Raw genomic sequence first — 17,226 nt, 5'->3', positions numbered from 1 at the left:
CGAGTACCCGGATGTAGAGGCTAACTGCCGGGCGAAACGACCAGAGCGCGAGCGAGGGCTCCGAAGTGCATGCGCAGTCGCTGTCCCTGCGCCCCCTTGCTCCCGGGCTTAGGCGTCTTGGCCGGCCGTTGGGCCCTGAGTCCGGGCGGGGCTGAAGGGGAGGCGCCTGGGCTGAGCCCACCCCGCTCTCCCTCGGGAGGTGAGTGGCTGGGGGCGGCGGAAGGGCCGGGGGTTGCAGGCCTCCCGGGACTGAGGGGAAAAGGCCCAAGCGGAGACGAGCCAGGCTTGGGAAGAGGCCCGTCCAGCGCCTCTTCATTGGCTTCGTCTGCTCAGGCCCTGAAGGCCCAGCAGAACAGCAAAATGGAAGCAGCCCAGGCAGCAATAAATGGAAAGACAGGTTGCGGGTGGGCTGGCAGGAAGATCGCCGGCAAATCAGTGCTGAGGAGCAAGGAAGGAGCTGAAGGTGGCTGGGGTAGGGCGGGCAGGAGGCGGAAAGAAGAGCCCGAGGGGCAAAAAGAGGAGTGCAAAACACGGGACACTCTCCTGTTGTTTCCTACTGACGTGACTCACAGGACGCGGAGCTGGTTTGGTTTATTGTTGTTTAGTCGTTTAGTCGTGTCCGACTCCTCGTGACCCCATGGACCAGAGCACGCCAGGCACTCCTGTCTTCCACTACCTCCCGCAGTTTGGTCAGAGGTTTGGTTTATATATTTTCATTTACAAACCAGCACCCTGCCCTTCTAATGCTCATTCACCTTTTAGGGTGGCTAACAACTAGAACCACAACTAAATACAATAAATCTCCCCAACCCCCCAAAAAATAACAAAACAAGCATTAGATAAATAATTATTCATCTGATAAAGTAAGTGCCTGCCTAAACAGGAAGGTTTTTGCTCTATGGTGAAATGCTCTAAGAGAGGGGTAGGTACGGACAAAGAAGAGTCTTCCCTTGATTTCCACCAACTGAGCCTCAACTGTAATGAAGCCGCAAATGATCTAGTTTCTTCCCAGAGAGTTGACAAGTAATGGGCAAGAATGGGATGGGAAGATAGTGTGTGGTGGTAGTGTGGGGAGAGGTATGTGTCAAACAGCAGCAAGACAGGTGGGTCTGAAACTGGCCTAAACGTTGTACAATATTGTGCAGAGCGCCCTTCGCCAATCTGGCACCCTCCATATGTTCTGGGCTACCACTCCCATTAGCCCCAGCTAATGGGGCTATTGATGTGAGTCAGTGGCCTGCAGTGAAATTTTTCATACGGAACAGTTAGATTCCTGCATTGCAGGGGATTGGACTAGATGACCCTTGTGACCCTTTCCAACTCTATGATTCTAAGTTCTGTGAGTGCCTGCACATACCTTGCAACCAGTAGTGTGGGGATAACAATACTGGTCAGCCTTACAGGGTTGTTGCACTAATAATAATAATAATAATAATAATAATAATAATAATTTTATTATTTAAACTGCTCATCTGGCTGGGTTTCCCCAGCCACTCTGGGTAGCTTGCAGCATATAAAAAAACATAGTAAACATATACTAGGCTAGTCCAAGGAGCGGATGCCCCTGATGTAAGTTGTAGTCCAAAACATCTGCTGAGTATCTGATCGATGGAGGCTGCGCTCTGCTATGAAAGTTAGAAGTGTGTGCAAGGAGTGGGGGGTTGAGACAAGAGGTTCCACAGGCCCTACTCCAGAGCTTTCCAAACTTTTCAAGTTGATGACACGTTTTTTAGACATGCATCGTTTCATGATACAGTGATTCAGTTTTACTAGCAAATTGGAGGTTAAACCAACCCATTCCAGGGGAGCATTTGTGGGACATTCCTACATACTGCAGCTGACACACTAACGTGTTGTGACACACAGTTTGGAAAACTCTGCCCTACTCCATCTAATCCAAGCCCCTTTGCAGTTAACGTGGTTTGGGAAGGCCTCCCTGCTCAATTTCTGTTTCTGCAGGTGGTTATGTCTGCTGAGGCCACGGCAGACCAGGTCCCACCCCTGGAGAATTGTGCCCCGCTAGTCCCAATCCAGCAGCGACGGGATGGCGGCGGAGGGGTAGCCGGTGTGACCTTTGATCTCAAACCCCTTAACCCCAGCAGCAAGTATGTCAAGCTGAATGTGGGAGGGTCACTGCATTACACCACAGTGCAAACCCTCACCAAGCAAGACACCATGCTCAAGGCTATGTTCAGTGGCAGGATGGAGGTGCTCACAGATAGTGAAGGTAAGTGTCCAGGCATCACACAGTCTGTCTCCCCAACCAACCCTTCTCCCAATCCAGGTTTCCTGCTCAGCTGAGATTATATGGTATAGTAAAATAAATAAACTTTAATACTTTTTGGACCAAAAGCCCCCAAAGCCGTGAACAGCACTACTGCATATTACAAAAGAAATATACAGGAAAAGTGCAATGCATGTAATAGATCAATCAAAGTGATATTAAAAAATAGCATGAAAATTCAGTCAAGAATATAAATTATGTAATAGGAACTAATTACCAATAAGTGTGGCACTTTAGAGGTGACAGAAATCTGTCATTCTATATGGCTTCTTTGCAGACACAAAGAAATTGTCAGACCTACCTCACAACTGCTTCTGATAGGATGAACAGTGAACCCCAGGGGGGAAATTCAGGTTCATATTTTTAAAAAATAATGAGCAGCTTTCTAGTCAAAGACAAGATAACTTGGTATCAAGGATTTGTTACAGCTAGATGCTTACATTTTTTTTGTAAGTTTCCTCAAGGACCTATCCTAAATACCTCAAGGACCACCTCCTTCCATATGAACCTGCCCAGACCCTGAGATCATTCTCTGAGGCCCTTCTTTGTGTGCCTCCTCCACAAGAGGTCTGTAGGGTGGCAACACGAGAGCAGGCCTTTTCTGTAGTGGCTCCCCACTTGTGAAATGCTCTCCCCAGGGAGGTTCGCCTGTCGCCCTCATTATACACCTTTAGGTGCCAGGCAGAAACGTTGCTTTTTACCAGGCCTTTGGTTGACTGACATTCAGTGCCCTTTTAAAATGTGTTGGTGGGGTTATTGGGTTGTTACTGCTTTTACTTTGATTATGTATTCTGTGTTTCTATATCATGATTTTATCCTGTGAACCGCCCTGAGACCGGCTTGTATAGGGCAGTATACAAATTTAATAGAAAATAAAATAAAATATTGTAGCTTCTTTAGCAGAATTATATACGAAGACAGCAACATTTGGATTTCCCTCTAAATGTTTTAAAGTGTTCTCCAGAACAGAGCTACTTTTAATTTTATGTGCAAGAGATCCTTCTCTCCTGGTCTCTGCTTCTGCCTCCCAAAGACCTTTTGTTCAGAGACTAAAATTCTGTTCTTCCTTTCCAGGCTGGATCTTGATTGACAGAAGTGGGCGCCATTTTGGAACAATCCTGAACTACTTGCGCGATGGCTCTGTCTCTCTCCCTGAATCCCAGCGGGAGCTGGAGGAAGTGCTATCTGAGGCCCGGTACTACTTGATCCAAGGCTTGGTTGAGGACTGTCAGCTTGCCCTGCAGGTGAGCTGGTCACCTGCTGAGCAGTTAGGGGGCAGGCAGACTCCTCTGAGCCTCAAGCAGTTTGAAGGAACTGGGGAGACGAAGAGGTGAGTTAGCAAGGCCCACTTGCCTTAGCCTGATTTGGACGACCTGCTACTTGGCCTCTCCCTCTCAGAACTGTCTCCCGCAGTGATTGTTCCATCTGGTGGTTGTAACCATCATGCAACATTATCTAAAAACTGATTCCACAATTTGCATATTTTTCTTCTTCCTCCCCATCCTTCCACCCTTATTTTGTTACATGTGTTAAATAAACTGTATGTCATTTGTTTTAATTTATAAATTTCCATGAGTGCACTGGTAAAAAGGCAGTACATAAGTGTGGTATGTTAGTAATATGTGGCATGTTCTAGGGCTTCTAATAAGGTTGTAATATATTTGTATGTATCTTTTTCTGCCTAGCAAAAGAGTGAGGCCTATGACCCCCTCTGCCATATCCCCATGGTGACCTCTCCCAAGGAGGAGCAGCAGATCATCTCAAGCTGTTCCAAGGTAAAGAGGCTGTGAAGTCACATAAGGCTCAAGTCCAAGAAGATCTTGTAGATATGCGCCATTTTAGACTGCTTGACTTAGATGTCTTCTTGCTTGTTTAGGGCCAGTGAGGTGATACTCATGAGTGCAGATGGCGTCTGCCCCCATTAGTGAAGTCCTAATTTGCAAAGCTTCTTAGCCTTCTAGCTAAATCAAGCACTGCCTACTATAAGATGTAGGTTGGGACTCCAGTCTCGTGACCCATTCAAGTCATGAAGACTTGCCGTGTGACACAGTTTAATATATGGAAATATTTTAGCACCTTCTACATTGTTGACACAGCATAAAATGGGTCTGATGTGAACACACACATACCAGAAGTTAGAACATATATGAACATTTCATGAAATCACTGTAGCTCGGCCAATGGCAAAGGTGACAGTTTCTCTTATGCAGGTTAAAAAGATAGTTTCCACCATATTTATCCTTCTTTTCCTCCTTTCTTAGCCTGTGGTGAAATTGCTGCATAACCGAAGTAATAACAAGTATTCATATACAAGGTAAGATGCAACACACACACACACACACACACACCCAACTGTTGGAATTGGGCGTAACTTGGTATTGTTTCTTGACTCCCATGTCGCCCATTCTTGACTCCCACCTCCTGGCTAATAGAGGTGTCTTAAGAGAGATCACACCACCATTTCTCCCTTTCCCTCCCCTCCAGTAACTCTGATGACAACTTGCTGAAGAATATCGAACTGTTTGACAAGCTGGCTCTGCGGTTCAATGGCCGAGTACTCTTCATCAAAGATGTTCTTGGGGATGAAATATGCTGCTGGTCGTTCTATGGGCAGGGCCGCAAGATTGCCGAAGTCTGCTGCACCTCCATTGTATATGCCACCGAGAAGAAGCAGACCAAGGTAATGTGCAGACCCCTGAGCTTCAGATAGGAGCTTTCCCCTTCAGGATAAATTGTACCTGCTCTCCAATATGTCTGATCTTGCTCCTTCCCTCCCTCTCTCCGTGGTTTCTGCCCAAAAATGGCTACTGCCAACCAGCAAAGCAGAAACAAACAAGGAAGTAAGGAAGTTGGCTGTTTGGATAAGTGAATGTCCTTTATGTGCTGATAAGTGAATTTTTGGATAGCAAGCGTGTGGATCGCAGAACCTGTGTGTACTGCTTTTCAGGCAAACATCATATATTTTCTTTGAAAAAACAATATATTATAAAGCAATAAAGAGAGAGCCACAGGGAAGAAAGGTTTTTGAAAGCGAGGCCTCTCCTTCCTTCGGGGCATGGTGGTCCTTAGGTAGCCCTCTGGTGGCATTTGGGGGAGGGAGTGGTCCCATACGTGGGAGAACAGAACCTGAGAGGAAGAAGAGGTTTTCCCCTAGGCAACTCAAGTGACTCTCTGGATAAAGTGCTACTTCAGGTCAACTCTCCCAGTTCCAGTTTTTCCCACCTAGTGAAACTGCAGCTCTGCTTACATTTTTATGCATCAAGGAGTTCAGAGCAGCTGTTGGGTTTTAGCCTTGCACTATGTGAGTTAAGTTAAACTGGAAAAAACTGTAAAGCTCAGGTTCACCAAGCAAGGATTTGAACCCAGGATTCCATATTGAAACCAAACACTTGCACCACACTGGACAGAACTGGTGTTGCTCAGTATGCTCTTGCTTTGCTGCCCCCATGTGCACAGGTGGAGTTCCCAGAGGCACGGATCTTTGAGGAAACCCTGAACATCCTGATCTACGAGACGCCACGAGTGCCAGACAAGGCCCTCCTGGAGGCAACAGGTGGGGTGGCAGGTGGGGGTGGAGGCCCCCTCCGTGCAGGTGACGACGAAGATGGGCGGGAGCACCGTGTCCGGCGCATACATGTCCGTAGGCACATCATGCATGATGAACGTCCTCACGGCCACCAAGCTGTTTTCAAAGACTGATCCCGCCTCGCTCGCAATGTCCTCATTACTCCATCCATTTAGTGCCAAAGGAGGACCTGTTTTCTCCTTTTGATCTTTCACCTCAAGGTCTTCTCATTGATGTTTGCATCCTTTTCTAACCTCTCTCTCCCTCTGGGCTGCTTTTCTGCCCTCTTGCTGTCCCTTGACTTTATTAAGCCCTCCTTTTTATTGTGACAATTGACCTCTTGGTCTGCCCCTTCATTTTACTGGCATGCTCTTTCCAGCTGTTAATTTCCCCTAATGCTTCAGTCTTAAACACCCAACTTCCCACTTCCCCTCACCACCCCACCTATCTCATAATCTGCAAGACACCACTGAAACCTGGTTTGTGGTCCTTTATTCAAAACCTCTTGACCCTGCGCCTTTCTAACCTGAGACCGACTGACTCTTAACTGTCCTCTAAATTAGGCTCCATGGAACAACAACATTATAACTGAGAGCTATACGTGAGCAAAGCATATGAATCAGGGGAGCCTACATTACATCTCAGCTTAATACTGGGCCTCTGGTGACTTCCATTTTGTAACACTGTTATTGGCCTCTTTCAAAGGTCACAGACGAGGTACTACCTAGACAGGGGTGTGTCAGTTCTTACATAATTACCAATTTTGATCTCTCCATTCTGGGGTCTTCTGCCCTTTGCTTTATGGTACATAGTTGTTTTTTTTATTGGGTCAACCCCCAACCCACCCTTGGTTTCCCTTCACCTACTTTTAACTTCTCTGTTGAAGAAACTGCCTGGATTTATGAGAAGGCATACATTGTTCAGACAAAAACTGGCTACACACCATTTAAAAGTTTTGATAATGGCATTGACATAACCAGGATTATACAACATATTTATTGGTGTCTTTTTTTCTGGAATAATTTCAGCTACATTTAGCCTCCTGTGAGCAAAGGAGATTAAATCCAGTGTTAATCAGCCATTTAAAAAATTCACGCATACAAACGTGGCACCTTTAACCTTTGCATTAGAGCAGGAGGTAACAGTCGTGAAATTGGTTCTTATTACTTATTGTCCTTCTGGGAAAGATGTCAGTCAGATAACAGCTGCTATTTTAAATTTTTTTGTCTGAGTCAAAAACACAGTTTCACTGTCTCTTTAAGTGTTGTGTGACCTGGACCCTGATTCCATCCAAACTATTCTGTCCCACTTACAGGTACGACTTATATCAAAATATGTTAGATGCTTCAATCCCACACTTCATAGGCATCTACACACCATTACAAAACAGCGGAACATGGTCAAGTGACTCCCTTCAGACATAGATCTGTGTAGGTACAGAAGTCTTACTTCTTCCTGCAGAGTTTGAGCACTTGCACTCTGCCCCTGGAATGCCTTCACCCCCTTGTTTTCCATAAGATTGGGCGGAGGGGGAATCGGGGGTCCTCCAGAATACATTGGCCTACCAACTCCCATCAGCCCCAGCCAGCATAGCCGGTGATCAGATTTGATGGGAGTTGTAGTCCGTCCATAACTGGAGGGCCACCATTTCCCCATCCTACCACAGGGAATGGTATGCCGCTTCATACAAACTTCAGCAAAGTGTAATATGGGACATTTCAGTCAATTGTCTCATGGAACAGGGTTTGGATATTAATGGTGGTGGAGAGGGAGGGTGAAATTGCATTCTGTAAATGCAGTCTGGTGCAGGTAACTTTACTGGAGAGAAGATATTATTTTCCTCCATTCTTCTTTTCCCATCTCTATATCCTCCCCTCCCTGGAGGAGGTAACTTTCTTGAATTAATTATTGTAATTTTTTGTATTTGCATAATTTATTTTAAAAATGTTTTTTTCTATTAAATTATTGTAATAAAGGTACCTGCTTAAAAATGGGGAAGTTTCCTGGTGTGTGTGTGTGTGTTTTAACTGGATGAGGATCTGTATCTCCAGGGCTTTTCCATGCCTAGACAGGCACATTTCCCAAAGAATATTAGTGACTTTAGTGAGCTGGATCATCTTTTTTTCTAACCCAGAGGGTTGTGTTTATTGGACAGTTACAATTGCTAAAGAGGAAGGAGTTTTTGGCATAGTTGGCAGCACATGTGTGAAATCTTACCTTGTTAACACTTGGGCAGCTTCTCTGTTCATCTGCTGCCTGTGGCTTGCTCCAGTAGTGGAAGGAAATAAGGTGAGCTTCCTTCTGGATTTTTAGGAACCTAAAATTTAAGGTGGGTGCAAGTTTTCTCCAATTCTCCCCTTCTGGATTGTAGCAATGGAGAGTGTTTCAGAAGTTTGGTGGATGCCTTGGATTTTGTGAAGAGAGATGCTTATGGGGAAGGGGATCTGTATGTTGAGTGGCCAGAGGAAATGGAAGATCTACTGACACTATCCAGACTGCTGGAGAACATTGGAGAACATTATAGTATGTCTGCCTTTCTATAATTGTATGCCTTGATTCATACTAGTTGATTGCAGCTGCTGCTGTAACTGGGGTCTTGGAGAAGAAGCAGAAGGGCTGGGCAGGCCTAAGGGGCTACAATGCAGTGGCTGGATGAGTGTTTTAATTTTAAGAAACCATATTTTGGTAACTTGGTATTCCTGCTTCCATATCTTGGTAGTTTCCTATCTCGTCTCGTACCCAGGGAAGAAGAGTCAGGCAGAGGTACGTTGCTAGTATAGATTCTCATACTAGGATTAAACAAAGGCTTTTGCCCATTCAGAGCAGAACCCATTGTTTACAATGTATCTCAATCTAATAGGCAGCTGAGCCTTACACTAGTTTTCTGCATTTTAACTCTGCATCCTCCTGTGCAAGAACATCTTATGTAGCTTCTTTCCCTGTGTGGTTTATTCTTCCATATATAAGCAGCTATGATACAAAAACTTAATCCTCAACAATGATCTACACCTTTCAAGTTGTCAAGGGTTAAAGTAGCAAAACCATATTGGCCTTGAGGGAATGAAGTTAACAAACCTTAGATTACTATGCTGTAAATTAGTCTTCTCTCAGCTGCAATTAGGCTGTGCTTAGGTTTGTTAATAGCAATTGCCCAACAGTATAAAAAACTGAAACAAATTTACAAAATGACCCAATGCCTACCCTAGTAGTGCTGCACAGTATCTCTGCAGTTTTTTTGTATTACTATATTATTATTTAAACATGAAATACCTAGTGTTGCAGTTAAGTGATAAACTTTTAACTCTTATATGGGCACTGTAGTTTGCAATCAATCTGCAAACAATCTCTACATATTTTTATATATAAAAGCAAGCCCCAATGAGCTCTATGTGAGTCACCACCAAGTATATTATTTACGATGGTATTTGAAGTATTTTTACCCTACCCTTCAGCCGACCAAGGCACCCAAAGCAGTTTACAGTACCGGTAATGAGTAAGATGGTCCCCTCCTTTACAATCTAAAACACCTGACACAAAAGGAAACGAGATTGGAAGGTGGGGAGCATTAGGGCTGCGATCCTGACCTGTGAGTAAGCCCCACTCAATTTAATGGCGCAGACATGGCAGGGTTTGCAGCTTTAGGTGCGAAATCCTTACAGGTGCGAAATCCTAGGACTAGCGGGGCCGAAGCAAGAGTCCTGTGGCTGCTACTCACTTTGGTTTATGGATAGGGCCAGGTAGGTCTCACCCTTTCCATAATGCTCTTCGAGGGCAGCACGGGGAGCAGCCTATATGTGAGAAAATATATAAAATTATATGGCGGGGGTGGGGTGGGAAAGCACACGGTGCTTTTAAGCTCCACAAGAAAAACGCAACCAATCCAAATGTACGAAAGAAAGCGGGTGGGTCAAGGAGTGGAGAAGCAAAGAGGAGGGAGGAGGGAAAGATGCAACTCCCTCTGGTCACGTGATAGACGAAGCGATCACATGACAGAGGGCGGGTCACGCGGCACGGTTACCTCCCCGGAAGCTACGGCGCTTTGAGGATCAGGTGACCAGGGGAGGCCAAAGGGGGAAACCGGTCACGTGGCGGGGGCTGGCTGGGTGAATGTGCCGGGCGGGCTTGGCTGAATCGCCTGGGCCTGAGGAAGGTGAAGGGAGGAGAGCGAGGCTGGAGCGCAGGGGGGCCGCCTTGTAGTTGGGGGGCAGCCGGGGCTTGGGGCGGAAGCGACGGGGCTCCTTGAGTCAGGGCCTTCCCGGGGAGGTTCTCTTTTTTTTAATTTAAAAAAAGGAAAAAGGATCCCCCTTCAGGCGGAGGGCTCCTGGCTGTGATTTTGAGAGCGTCAGGCTGGGCCTAGAGTTATCTGAGCTCTGACGAAACAAGGGCCCCAACTGACGGAACCGGGAAAGGGAGGCCGAAAAGGTTGGGAAAGGCTGCGGAGGAAGTTTGCGACCCCCAAAAGCGGGGGCGGTAGATCTGGGCTGGTGGGGTTTTTTTTTTAAAAAAGAAGAAGCAAAGACTACCGGGCAGCAAAGCTGTTAGCAAAGGTTGCGGGGTGGGTGGGAGTCGCCTCGAGTGTGGGGGTGTAAGCAAGGGGGAAAGCTTTTTTTGCTGCTCGTAAGGAAGAAAGCTTCTGTTACGGTTGTAGGGAGGTGCCGCGTTCCTTGGGTTGGTTGGTTTTTCAGCCGAGAAGCGCTAACTGGGGTGGGTGGGGTACCGTAGGGCAGACAGACAGCTAAAACGGAAAACGAGGGGGCAACTTCCTCCCGAAGTTTTATACAGGCGTTTGTATACAGCGTAGGGTGTTGAAGCCTAAGCTGCAGAGGTGGAAAGGAGCGTAGGTACAAATAGAAGTAGTTTCCTTTGGTCCTTTAAGCTGCTGTAGCATTTCAGAAGTTGGGGAGCTCTGCGGGGTATCTGGCAACTTTCTCTGCCACTGAGGTAACTTTTGCCTCAGGAACAGGCTACTAATTTGCAGTGCAGGGAAACAGAGGAAGAATAGAGTCACTGGGCACGCTGTGGTGTTTTGCTTGAAAAGGAGGCTGAGAGCAAGACTGTAGTCAGGACTCTGGGGTTTAGGAATACCTTCCACATCCTCGAAGCTCTATTGCTGTTGAGATCTGCATCACACACAGTCAGAGGCCATGCAGAAGGAGGAGCTGGGAATGGATGAAAATCGCAACCCAGAGGAGGAGCTGCGTCTCCTCGGTGGAAAGAAGGAAAAATGCCACAACCTCAGCAACCGCATCCGGACAGGTAACTTAAACTGCACTTCTTCTAAGTCACTTCTACGAAGTCACCTCTGGTCCTCCAAAGATGTTGGACTCCAGCTCCCATGAGCACTAAGTCAGCATGACCATTGGTCAGGGATGATGGGAGATGTAGCCCAGCAACATCTGGAGAGCCACAAGTTCCCCAACCCTTCACCACCACCTACTCAAGACTGGCTACTAAAAACCCAGCTTCTTGAGCACCCAGAGCTTTGGTGTTGGTGCTTAGCATTTTGAAATATTTCCTTTAGTTCCCAACGACCTCAGCTGATCCTTGCCCTTATCAATCCATTCACACACACCCCAAACTCCTTGCATGCATCTGTTATCCATTTAATCCTAAACTGAACTCCTGGGACAAGCAAGCTTTTTTCACCACTAGAGTGCATCCTTATTTCAATTTCCTTCACCTCAGCCCTATAGTGTCTACCTGATTTGTGGAGCTGTGAACCCCCATCCCCCAAGCTAAGTTTCCTGCTCCCCCCCCCCCAAAAAATCCAGACAACCCATGTTGGAAATCCTACCCTAAACCTGGTAAATCTCAACTTACTGGATCACACTCCCTTTCCAGAGTTCGTTTCCTTTTCCTTACTGGGGCGGGTCCTATTTGGTTATTAATTCAGTGGCTCTGGTTTGATTAACTGCCTTTTGTAACATGCATCTAAGTTCTAGCTATCCTTAATGCATCTAAATGTTGAAAATAAAACCTTCTTTCTGTCACGCAGGGGGTGGAGCAGAGCTGGGCTACAGGCCAAGCCAGGTCTCCAGAGAAGGTGTGTTGTACTGAACTGGGATTGGGCTTTCCCCTTTTCCTTTCTGTCATGCTTTTTCTGCATGTTTTTCTGTTCCAGAGGTGGCTGCACCTCAGTGCTGGGTGAGGTACATTCATCCTGAGAACCTAGAGCCCTGAATGCCCACCCTCTATGCTCCCCATCTTCTCTTCCCTGTTGAAAAGATGTGGAGAAGAAGTGATTATCTGCCACCCTGCTTCTTTACTAGATACCCATGTGGGAAAAGTAGCATGTTCTTCATATCCCTTCCCTCCTCCTGTTACACTCCTGGGGTATACTTAGGAGAGGAATGAAGGCCTACAGATGGGAAAACGAGGACTCTTTAATTCTCTGGGCAGCAAGGCCAGAGCTCAGTGGCTTACAGGAAGGGATCCTAGAATTATTGGGAAAGGGTTTGAGGAACCTGAAATTGGTTAGGGCTTGAGAGAAGGGATCTCATAGGTTTGAGCATGAACACCTCTGGTTCCGTCCCGTCCCCCCTTTGCTCATCACAATGTAGAGAAGCTTGGAAACCTGAAGACAGAATGTTTTGAATGCTAAATAACCAGAAAAGCGGGGAGTGGGCTAAACCAACCTCAGAAGTGGTATTTTCATATGATCATCTGATGTTGCTTCCATCAGCCCCTGTCAGTATGGCCATAAAGATGCAAAATGTGGTTCAGCAGTTTCTGAAGGGCAAAAGGTTCCTTGTATTTGTCTTAGAGTTTATAATTCATTAATAAATATCAGAAGACAGAAGAGGAATCCCCCCCCCCCCAGTTTATTGACTAAAGATCACAGTTTTGGAATTGACTGAGTTAGCAGCACGGAGAGGGGTTTTGAAATCACATAATTGATGTGAAGATTTTAGCCACCTGCACACCCCAGATAAACGACCTCAAGGGTGTTTTAACCCCTTGGGCATCTTCTGCCTTATCTATGACCTGTTGACCCCAAACTGTGAGAGGTGAATGTGTCTGCATTCCAGAGAAATGAAAGCCAGAAATATGTTCAAATATTTAGATGTCATATTTAAGCACCTTTTAATCCCCCAACTTTCTTACCAAATCTCCAAACACTAACTGAGCAGTCTTTGGTGTTTTGGAAGGGTCAGAATGAAGTGCGCTGAGGCACCATTTTTGTTGATGGTGCACTTGACAAGAGTTAACGTAAGCTCCCTACCTGCCAAAATAAAAAATGGGGTTGCTGCTCTGAGGTGCTTACATTCTAGGTGTGAGAGGTGACAAAGGGACTTGAGACAGGCATGGTCTTCACCCTTTCTCTTCTTCCTCTTCAGGTGCCTGGGAGTCCAACGGGTATACTGCTCCCTCTGAGATAGCTGACGAACCCAGTGTTCCCCTGAGCCCTTCCAACAGCCTCAACATCCGCAATCTCCAGTTGTCTGAGCGGGACCCTCCTGTTGCCCACCATCCCCACCGCTACCCTCATCGCTTTTACCATGCCCGCCCCTTCCATGCTACAGCATACCGCAAGACCTACCGAGGCAGCCCCTCAGACCGCAAGGAATGGGGACCTAGCACAAACGGCCACCACTGTGCTCCTGAGAGCATCTCCAACGGGCGGTGGCAGCACCGGCGCCGCGGCTATTCCGACCCACCCTCCCCATCGTCGTCTCCCGAATCCGAACGAGGCAGCACCGTCAAAGCCAGTGAGAAGCCTGCCGCCACATCTAATGCCGCCAACACAGCCAACGAGGATTCTGGGAAGGAAACATGGTCGCTCTTCCGGCCACTTCCCGCTTTCCCTGTCGATAGCAGCAGTGCCCGGATCATCCCCAAGATCTCTTATGCCAGCAAGCTGAAAGAGAACCTGGATCAACCGGGGAAAGCCTGCCATGTTCCTGCCTCAGCCGTCCGCACCACCAATAGCCTCCCCAACTGTGTCTTGGCGCCACCCCCAAGTAGCCCCCCGCCGTCTGACAGCAGTCGGCGACAGCACCTGGGAGCCATCTTTCAGAATGAGTGGGGCCTCTCCTTTATCAACGAGCCCGGGGCTGGGCATGGAGGGGGTGGCGGGACGGCACCAGACGTGGATGAACGAGATGCAGATGCTGGAGCATCCTGGGAGAAAATGGAAGTTAGCGACTGGCAGGCTGCAAAAAATTACCATCTGGACGGTAAGGTGCTGGAAGGAGCCCAGTGCATCACTGGGCATGAGGGAAAGGGAGGAGAACCAGTGCATGTGTGTTGAGGCTTGGGAGCTGTCTCATAGGTAGTTGAACATAGTCAAGAGAGAAGGGATGGAGGACATGAGGAAATGCTTCATTTGGAAAGCTAGGGATGTTTGTGAAGATGGTGAGTGAAGGGGCAGTCACACAGCACAAAGAACGTTCGCAGTTCATGAACGTGGAGAGGTGTTGGGTAGTATTGGCTGTCAGAAGAAATAAAGGACAATCTCTTCACTGCTCTGAGGTTGAATTCTGCTATAGTTTACATTTGCTCCACAGACTAGGGCATGAATTTCTTTGGGAAGAAGATGATCAAACAACCTATCCCTACCTTTTCTGATTACTTTGTCAGCTATTTTTTTTTTTAGAAGGTTAAAGCGAGGCCCTGGTTGGGCTAAAGAGGTAGTTATAGATAGATATCATTTAGCTTCCTCATAATTTTAAGCATTGCTCCAGATAGCACAGATTCTCACATTCAGTTTTATGCAGCTTGGGGAAAGGTTTGGATGGGCATGTGACCTTCAGTGCACTGAGACCCCAACTTTTCTCAGTGTGGCTGAACTTTCGGGGCATCGTCTTGAGAAGTGAGCTGTGCTGGAGGGTCTTGGGGCACTGGGGCTTATTTACAAACAGTGCTTGGCTTCTTCTAATTTCCCTTTTCCCCCTTCTAATACAGAGTGGAGACATATATGGGAGCTACACAGTCAAGGTAAGCAAATGGAGGTGCCTGGGCCTAAATCAGTGGCTTCATAAATATGACCTTTGGGGCTCAACAGTGGGCTGGATAGCTTCATGTTAAAGGGGGTATGAAGATTTGCAGTAATGTACAACAATGTGAAGTGGAAGGGAGCAGAGTCCTAGGACAGGGATGTGACTTAAGAATTGTGGGTGTGTAATTCATACTTTCCAATCCTTGTCATATATTCAGTTGTGTCTCCCTCTCTACTGTACCACACATACAACAAACAAACAAAAACCCACAAATTTAATATTACCACTCGTATTTTGAAAAAAATCCAGCCTTTTGTGAGGATTGCTTTCAGAAGCTGAGGGGCACTGATTCTACGTTTTAATACTGTGTCTTTTCGTGGTTGTGTCCTAGATGTGTTTGAGCACATGTGCTCCATAGCTTTGAAGCCCTAACTGGTAGGAGGTGCTGGCTTTTGATCATCTAACACAAGTTTAAAATTACACTTTGAAAATGCTTCTGACCCCACATCATTGCCTGGAGAACTTGAGTCGGTGACACTGAAGACAAGTGCCACTGCCAGCCTAGGCCCATGAGCCAGGCAGCCAGGCAGGTTTTCTATTCATGCAGTAGCAGGCAGGAGCAGGTAGATGCTATATGAAAAACTGGGGTGATTGGTTCTGTGCAGTATGGGGAAGTGAATAAACTGGGCCTTATGAAGTCGTGCGATGGGAGATAGGAAAGAGAAGTACAGCTGCTGAAATCTACAACTATCTGATGTTGGATATGGAGCTGCCTTAAACAGTTCAACCAAATCACAAAAGAGCTGCATATGTGGGAGCAGATTAATTAAGGGTCTGTTCTATGGCCAACCATTGAGGATAGCAGGGGGGAAGAGTGGGGCTTCGAGCAGGGCTGTGTGTGTGTGTGTGTGTATACACATTATCTATGGCACATCTCCCTTCAAGGCATTGTTCCTGTTGCCATCACTTTTTCTTTTTCCATCTAGATCCTAGCAGAGTGACGGTCTACACAGACACCTTTGATGGGAAGGGTTAACTTCAATAATTCCCAGGGGAAGCACCGCTAAGACATGAGGGGGGGCACATGGGGAGAGGCAAGATGCCCACCCACCCCCCTTGAAGACTGGAGAAGCCCAAGCATCTTGAAAGGGGAAGCAGCTCTGCCGCCTCCCTCCCTCCCTCCCTTTGCTGTTACAGCTCAAATTGTCTCAGTGGGGCTAACGCCTCACCTCTCTTTTTCTCTCTTGCTCTCCCTCTATTTCTCTCTGATTTAATGCTCTGGTTTTTAATTTCTTCACATGGTTTTTAATTTCTCTGGATTCCCCTGAAAATAAAGGCAAAAAAAGAATTTATTTAAATTCACTTCTCTTGCCTTGTCAGTGTCTCATTATTCATCACTACACAGGTGTGTTACCAGCATGGGGTAGGTAGTGATGTGGCTCAAGGCACTGAAAATGGTTTGGGAGGGAAATCATTTTAAGGGGTAGAGATGGAAAAACGTGAATGAATTTTTGAAAGCACAAAGGAGAAGCTTTGGGAGGTTTACCACAAGGAACTATTATTATATGGCTAAGAAATAGTTTTATTTGTTTATCCACTGAAGAATTTATAAGCTGCATTCTCATAAGTATTGACAAGGTGGTATGCAACATACAAGATAAAACCACCAAAGGCATCATTAAAAACATCAGTAAATACTGGTTGGTCACAAAGGAAAAAAATGTGAAGGCTTGTCTATAAACAGTTTTCAGAAGATGTCTTAAAGAAGGCAGGGGTGATTTCTACTGAAATTATGTGACTTGATCAACTTGATTTAATAGAAATAAAATATTTGCTCAGTGCGTCTTCTGCCAGCATAATGAAGAGATTATGCTAAGCATAACTTGACTTCTAGGCATCTTTTAGAGGTACAGTGCTGGTTTACCTAAATGCTAATTAATGGTTCAATACTCTTTATTTCTATTCTCATTTGCTGAGCTTCTAAGCTGGTTGCCACTGTAAAAAATGCTTACTTTTAAAAACAAGATTGCCATCTTAAAAGCCAGTGAACTGATGCAGCCAATTTACTGAAGAGTAAAGTCTACAGAGCACAATGGGGCTTCTTAGTAAAGATGCTTAGTTGCAGTGGTAATGAGGAAGTGTGTGAAATAAATCCCCACCACAATTTATCATGAAAGCCAAAGGAAGAAGCCATCTGTGTCCTGTTGGGTAAGAGTGCAATGTTGATAGCCTTCATAGGGGCAAAACATTTTCTTAGCCCAGCTGCTTCGTAGAAAAATACAGAAAGCTATGAGCCCAATCTCCCCCCCCCCCGCCACCCCGAAATGGTATTAAAATCAAAGGGATAGGTCCAAGTAAACATCGCACGGTCTGAATTGCTTGCTTATTTGAACCTGAGCCTCCTTTTATACAAACCTGAGCCTGGGTTGCTTTGCAGT

The 17,226-nt window shown here is 46.3% G+C and overlaps 3 protein-coding genes across 4 annotated transcripts in view; all 3 read left to right on the top strand.

Annotated features, from left to right (window-relative positions):
- Positions 1–7: 7 nt before the first annotated feature.
- KCTD13 (potassium channel tetramerization domain containing 13) lies at positions 8–7,201 on the top strand. Its single transcript, XM_053363568.1, is given in 8 exon segments — positions 8–180; positions 182–199; positions 1,960–2,227; positions 3,359–3,528; positions 3,970–4,059; positions 4,546–4,598; positions 4,769–4,964; positions 5,741–7,201. Coding segments are annotated over 8 exon segments (1,149 nt in total). The 5' UTR covers positions 8–69; the 3' UTR covers positions 5,984–7,201.
- Positions 448–17,226, top strand: part of LOC128400908 (uncharacterized) — a 94,756-nt gene continuing 77,977 nt past the window's right edge. The window contains exon 1 of the mRNA XM_053363605.1: positions 448–463. The gene's annotated coding sequence lies outside the window, so the exon portion shown is untranslated. The remainder of the gene's footprint in view (positions 464–17,226) is intronic.
- Positions 10,802–16,150, top strand: LOC128400893 (uncharacterized). 2 transcript variants are annotated; one of them, XM_053363579.1, is made up of 5 exons: positions 10,802–11,105; positions 11,845–11,892; positions 13,187–14,026; positions 14,754–14,786; positions 15,775–16,150. In XM_053363579.1, exons 1-5 carry the CDS (start codon positions 10,994–10,996, stop codon positions 15,822–15,824), a joined length of 1,083 nt encoding a protein of 360 aa, XP_053219554.1. In that variant the 5' UTR covers positions 10,802–10,993; the 3' UTR covers positions 15,825–16,150. The 2 variants fall into 2 exon arrangements, with proteins under 2 accessions (XP_053219554.1, XP_053219555.1); XM_053363580.1 differs by lacking the exon at positions 11,845–11,892.

The sequence above is a fragment of the Podarcis raffonei genome, chromosome 13 (genome assembly GCF_027172205.1).
Source record: "Podarcis raffonei isolate rPodRaf1 chromosome 13, rPodRaf1.pri, whole genome shotgun sequence".
Classification (NCBI taxonomy): domain Eukaryota; kingdom Metazoa; phylum Chordata; class Lepidosauria; order Squamata; family Lacertidae; genus Podarcis; species Podarcis raffonei.
This window is presented reverse-complemented; position numbering and strand designations above follow the sequence as displayed.

Coding starts and splice junctions, on each gene's coding strand:
- LOC128400893 (XM_053363579.1), top strand. CDS start 10,994: ATGCAGAAGGAGGAGCTGGGAATGGATGAAAATCGCAACCCAGAGGAG. Junction 11,893..13,186: donor AAGCCAGGTCTCCAGAGAAG/GTGTGTTGTACT, acceptor CTTCCTCTTCAG/GTGCCTGGGAGTCCAACGGG. Junction 14,787..15,774: donor ATGGGAGCTACACAGTCAAG/GTAAGCAAATGG, acceptor TTTTCCATCTAG/ATCCTAGCAGAGTGACGGTC.